General features: G+C 47.1%; 1 protein-coding gene across 1 annotated transcript; it reads right to left on the bottom strand.

Annotated features, from left to right (window-relative positions):
- Positions 1-4768: 4768 nt before the first annotated feature.
- LOC138355185 (protein FAM186A-like) lies at positions 4769-5845 on the bottom strand. The gene has a single exon (XM_069310040.1). It carries the CDS (start codon positions 5843-5845, stop codon positions 4769-4771), a length of 1077 nt encoding a protein of 358 aa, XP_069166141.1.
- Positions 5846-6668: the final 823 nt, after the last annotated feature.

Genomic DNA, 6668 nt, shown 5'->3' with positions numbered 1-6668 from the left:
GGTTAAGTCATATATCTACGTTAATTTTATCTCCAATAAAAAAAATTGACCTCATACATAATGAAATGGATAGCTTTATCATTTCATAAGAAAAAAATTAGAGAAAATATATTAATTCAGGAAAACTTGACTTATTAGGCAAATCGGGCCTTGCATAGTAGGCTGAGAAGTGCGTTCTGGCTACTAGGTACGACATATATATATATATATATATATATATATATATATATATATATATATATATATATATATATATGTATGTCGTACCTAGTAGCCAGAACGCACTTCTCAGCCTACTATGCAAGGCCCAATTTGCCTAATAAGCCAAGTTTTCATGAATTAATTGTTTTTCGACTACCTAACCTACCTAACCTAACCTAACCTAACTTTTTCGGCTACCTAACCTAACCTAACCTGTAAAGATAGGTTAGGTTAGGTTAGGTAGGGTTGGTTAGGTTCGGTCATATATCTACGTTAATTTTAACTCCAATAAAAAACAATTGACCTCATACATAATGAAATGGGTAGCTTTATCATTTCATAAGAAAAAACTTAGAGAAAATATGTTAATTCAGGAAAACTTGGCTTATTAGGCAAATCGGGCCTTGCATAGTAGGCTGAGAAGTGCGTTCTGGCTACTAGGTACGACATGTATATATATATAAATGAAAACTCACACCCCTTAAGTGACTCGAACCCATACTGCTAGGAGCAGTCTGCTGGCATACAGGACACCTTAACCGCTCGACCAACATGACCGGACAAAAGAAGATGGTAGCCAGGCTATTTCCATCTATTTAGTGGGTGCATGTACTTACCTAGTTGGGCTTGTGGGGGTTGAGCTGTGGCTCTTTGGTCCCGCCTCTCAACTGTGTGTGTGTGAATGTGAGGGGGGTGTACTCACCTATTTGTGCTTGCGGGGGTTGAGCTCTTTGGTCACGCCTCTCAACTGTCAATCAACTGGTGTACAGATTCCTGAGCCTACTGGGCTCTATCATATCTACATTTGAAACTGTGTATGGAGTCAGCCACCGCCCCGTCACTGCCTAATGCATTCCATCCATTAACTACTCTGACACTGAAAAAGTTCCTTTTAACGTCCCTGTGGCTCACGTGGGTAGTCAGTTTCCACCTGTGTCCCCTTGTTCGCGTCCCACCAGTGTTGAATAGTTTATCCTTGTTTACCCGGTCGATTCCTCTGAGGATTTTGTAGGTTGTTTTTGTAGGTTGTGATCATGTCTCCCCTTACTCTTCTGTCTTCCAGTGTCGTAAAGTGCATTTCCCGCAGCCTTTCCTCGTAACTCATGCCTCTTAGTTCTGGGACTAGTCTAGTGGCATACCTTTGGACTTTTTCCAGCTTCGTCTTGTGCTTGACAAGGTACGGGCTCCATGCTGGGGCTGCATACTCCAGGACTGGTCTTATATATGTGGTGTACAAGATTCTGATTATGTGTGTTTGTGTGTGGGTGTGGGATGTACTTACCTAATTGTGTTTGCGGGGGTTGAGCTCTGGCTCTTTGGTCCCGCCTCTCGACTGTCAATCAACTAATGTACAGGTTCCTGAGCCTATTGGGCTCTATCATATCTACACTTGAAGCTGAGTATAGAGTCAGCCTCCACCACATCACTTCTTAATGAATTCCATTTGTCTACTACTCTGACACTGAAAAAAAATTCTTACGTTCCTATGGCTCATTTTGGTACTCAATTTCCACCTGTGTCCCTTATTGCGTGTGCCCGTTGTGGTAAATAGCCTGTCTTTATCTACCCTGTGTGTGTGTGTGTGTGTGTGTGTGTGTGTGTGTGTGTGTGTGTGTGTGTGTGTGTGTGTGTGTGTGTGTGTGTGTGTGTGTGTGTGTGTGTGTGTGTGTGTGTGTGTGTGTGTGTGTGTGTGTGTGTGTGTGTGTGTGTGTGTGTGTGTGTGTGTGTGTGTGTGTGTGTGTGTGTGTGTGTGTGTGTGTGTGTGTGTGTGTGTGTGTGTGTGTGTGTGTGTGTGTGTGTGTGTGTGTGTGTGTGTGTGTGTGTGTGTGTGTGTGTGTGTGTGTGTGTGTGTGTGTGTGTGTGTGTGTGTGTGTGTGTGTGTGTGTGTGTGTGTGTGTGTGTGTGTGTGTGTGTGTGTGTGTGTGTGTGTGTGTGTGTGTGTGTGTGTGTGTGTGTGTGTGTGTGTGTGTGTGTGTGTGTGTGTGTGTGTGTGTGTGTGTGTGTGTGTGTGTGTGTGTGTGTGTGTGTGTGTGTGTGTGTGTGTGTGTGTGTGTGTGTGTGTGTGTGTGTGTGTGTGTGTGTGTGTGTGTGTGTGTGTGTGTGTGTGTGTGTGTGTGTGTGTGTGTGTGTGTACTCACCTATGTACTCACCTATATGTGCTTGCAGGATCGAGCATTGACTCTTGGATCCCGCCTTTCGAGCATCGGTTGTTTACAGCAATGACTCCTGTCCCATTTCCCTATCATACCTGGTTTTAAAATTATGAATAGTATTTGCTTCCACAACCTGTTCCTGAAGTGCATTCCATTTCCCCACTACTCTCACGCTAAAAGAAAACTTCCTTACATCTCTGTGACTCATCTGAGTTTCAAGCTTCCATCCATGTCCTCTCGTTCTGTTACTATTCCGTGTGAACATTTCGTCTATGTCCACTCTGTCAATTCCTCTGAGTATCTTATACGTTCCTATCATGTCCCCCCTCTCCCTTCTTCTTTCTAGTGTCGTAAGGCACAGTTCCCTCAGGCGCTCTTCATACCCCATCCCTCGTAGCTCTGGGACGAGTCTCGTTGCAAACCTCTGAACCTTTTCCAGTTTCATTATATGCTTCTTCAGATGGGGACTCCATGATGAGGCGGCATACTCTAAGACTGGCCTTACGTAGGCAGTGTAAAGCGCCCTAAATGCCTCCTTACTTAGGTTTCTGAATGATGTTCTAACTTTTGCCAGTGTAGAGTACGCTGCTGTCGTTATCCTATTAATATGTGCCTCAGGAGATAGATTAGGTGTTACGTCCACCCCCAGGTCTCTTTCACGCGTCGTTACAGGTAGGCTGTTCCCCTTCATTGTGTACTGTCCCTTTGGTCTCCTATCTCCTAGTCCCATTTCCATAACTTTACATTTGCTCGTGTTGAATTCTAGTAGCCATTTCTCTGACCATCTCTGCAATCTGTTCAGGTCCTCTTGGAGGATCCTGCAATCCTCATCTGTCACAACTCTTCTCATCAACTTTGCATCATCCGCAAACATCGACATGTAGGACTCTACGCCTGTAAACATGTCGTTAACATATACAAGAAATAGAATTGGTCCCAGCACCGATCCTTGTGGTACTCCACTTGTTACTGTTCGCCAGTCCGACTTCTCGCCCCTTACCGTAACTCTTTGGCTCCTTCCTGTTAGGTAGTTCCTTATCCATTCTAGGACCTTTCCCCCCACCCCCGCCTGCCTCTCGAGCTTGAACAGCAGTCTCATGTGCGGTACTGTATCAAAGGCTTTTTAGCAGTCCAGAAATATGCAGTCTGCCCAACCATCTCTGTCCTGTCTTATCCTCGTTATTTTATCATAGAATTCCAGAAGGTTTGTTAGGCACGATTTCCCTGTCCAGAACCCATGTTGATGTTTGTTCACAAACCTAATGTTCTCCAGGTGTGCAACCAGTCGTAGCCTAATTATTCTTTCCAGTATTTTACAGGGGATGCTTGTCAGTGATACAGGTCTGTAGTTGTGTGTGTGTGTGTGTGTGTGTGTGTGTGTGTGTGTGTGTGTGTGTGTGTGTGTGTGTGTGTGTGTGTGTGTGTGTGTGTGTGTGTGTGTGTGTGTGTGTGTGTGTGTGTGTGTGTGTGTGTGTGTGTGTGTGTGTGTGTGTGTGTGTGTGTGTGTGTGTGTGTGTGTGTGTGTGTGTGTGTGTGTGTGTGTGTGTGTGTGTGTGTGTGTGTGTGTGTGTGTGTGTGTGTGTGTGTGTGTGTGTGTGTGTGTGTGTGTGTGTGTGTGTGTGTGTGTGTGTGTGTGTGTGTGTGTGTGTGTGTGTGTGTGTGTGTGTGTGTGTGTGTGTGTGTGTGTGTGTGTGTGTGTGTGTGTGTGTGTGTGTGTGTGTGTGTGTGTGTGTGTGTGTGTGTGTGTGTGTGTGTGTGTGTGTGTGTGTGTGTGTGTGTGTGTGTGTGTGTGTGTGTGTGTGTGTGTGTGTGTGTGTGTGTGTGTGTGTGTGTGTGTGTGTGTGTGTGTGTGTGTGTGTGTGTGTGTGTGTGTGTGTGTGTGTGTGTGTGTGTGTGTGTGTGTGTGTGTGTGTGTGTGTGTGTGTGTGTGTGTGTGTGTGTGTGTGTGTGTGTGTGTGTGTGTGTGTGTGTGTGTGTGTAATTACCTAAGTGTAGTTACAAGATGAGAAGTAGGCTCGTGGTGGGTTGGTAGGAGTGGTCTGAGTGTGCCAGCCGCTGAGGACACTGTTGTCGCCCCACTGTGAACCACACAGGGAGGGGGACCGTATAACTGACCATTAGCAGGGAACATAGATCAAAGTCCACTTGTGGTCGTCTATAGGAAAAAGGAGCGAGATGCGAGGAAATAAAAGTGACTTGTTTGTGGCAGTAATGAAGAGGGTTGAGGCAGGGGAGGAGGGAAGGAAAGCCAGCCCTGAGGGACACTCTGGCCGGGAGCTTGTAATACGTGGCGAGCCAACACGAAGGAATATATGAGAACGTTGACAGATATTTTCATGGACAGTGAATGACGGGTGAACAACTGTGACGGTGCTCATGGCTAAAGTTTACCTAAACGCGTGTATTTTATTGGTTCAGGCAAGGCTCTCAGACCACCATTTTTTCGCGTTCTGCAGCTGGCCAGGCAGGACACTCAGACCCATGTTGTGCAGCTGGCCAGGCAGGACACTCAGACCCATGTTGTGCAGCTGGCCTGGCAGGACACTCAGACCCATGTTGTGCAGCTGGCCTGGCAGGACACTCAGACCCATGTTGTGCAGCTGGCCTGGCAGGACACTCAGACCCATGTTGTGCAGCTGGCCTGGCAGGATACTCAGACCCATGTTGTGCAGCTGGCCAGGCAGGACACTCAGACCCATGTTGTGCAGCTGGCCTGGCAGGACACTCAGACCCATGATGTGCAGCTGGCCTGGCAGGACACTCAGACCCATGTTGTGCAGCTGGCCTGGCAGGACACTCAGACCCATGTTGTGCAGCTGGCCTGGCAGGACACTCAGACCCATGTTGTGCAGCTGGCCTGGCAGGACACTCAGACCCATGTTGTGCAGCTGGCCTGGCAGGACACTCAGACCCATGTTGTGCAGCTGGCCTGGCAGGACACTCAGACCCATGATGTGCAGCTGGCCTGGCAGGACACTCAGACCCATGTTGTGCAGCTGGCCTGGCAGGACACTCAGACCCATGTTGTGCAGCTGGCCAGGCAGGACACTCAGACCCATGATGTGCAGCTGGCCTGGCAGGACACTCAGACCCATGTTGTGCAGCTGGCCTGGCAGGACACTCAGACCCATGTTGTGCAGATGGCCTGGCAGGACACTCAGACCCATGTTGTGCAGCTGGCCTGGCAGGACACTCAGACCCATGATGTGCAGCTGGCCTGGCAGGACACTCAGACCCATGTTGTGCAGCTGGCCTGGCAGGACACTCAGACCCATGTTGTGCAGCTGGCCTGGCAGGACACTCAGACCCATGTTGTGCAGCTGGCCAGGCAGGACACTCAGACCCATGTTGTGCAGCTGGCCTGGCAGGACACTCAGACCCATGTTGTGCAGCTGGCCTGGCAGGACACTCAGACCCATGTTGTGCAGCTGGCCTGGTAGGACATTCAGACCCATGTTGTGCAGCTGGCCAGGCAGGACACTGAGACCCATGTTGTGCAGCTGGCCTGGTAGAGGTGCAGATGAACTAAGGTGGAGGCCACAAGCTGGAACTCGGTAACTGCCCTGATCTTATGTACTATGTCAGAAATGTTGCGGGTTTAGATTTCGGGGAAGTTGAAATGATGCTAAAGAAGTTGTTCGAATGAAGAAGAGCGAGGACGGGAGCTAGAACTCGGTAACTTGATTTTCTTTATTGTTCATGTCTGAAATATGTTTTTAATTTCAGGGGATTGGTACTGATAGTAATAAGGTGATTCGAATAAAGTAAGGCGAGGGACAGGAGTTGGAGTTTGGTAATTATCTTGATCTTATTAATTACATCTGAAATAAATGCTTTTTAAATCTCAAGGAAATTGATCGGTAAATAGCGGAGTTGTGGAAGGGAACGAGAGTGGGGACAGGAGCTGGAGCTTGGTAACTAAATATTTGTATTTTCGTATGTCTGAAATACAGCGGATTAAATTTCTGGGAAGTTGATTGGCTAATAACAGAGTTGTAGGAGTAAAGTAAGACGGAGGCAAAGAGCTGGAGCTTGGTAATTGCTTCGATCTGTTTTACTATGTCTGAAATAGAGCAGGATTAAGTTTCTCGGGGGTTAGGATTATTAGTTTCGAATCTACGGGAGTAAACTAAGGCGGATGTCGGGAGCTAGAACTCAGTAATGCGTTTGAAACAAATATGTTTTAAATTTCAGGGAAATTGATCAGTTAATAGCAAAACCATACTAATAAACTTATAGAGTTGGGTCCAAGAACTAACTTCTGATGAACTTGTTAAAAATATCTGCTCAAGTCCGTAGAGTTTAGTTATATTC

Source organism: Procambarus clarkii, chromosome 6 (genome assembly GCF_040958095.1).
Source record: "Procambarus clarkii isolate CNS0578487 chromosome 6, FALCON_Pclarkii_2.0, whole genome shotgun sequence".
Lineage (NCBI taxonomy): Eukaryota > Metazoa > Arthropoda > Malacostraca > Decapoda > Cambaridae > Procambarus > Procambarus clarkii.
The sequence above is the reverse complement of the archived record's forward strand: the minus strand, read 5'-3'. Positions and strand labels throughout refer to the sequence as shown.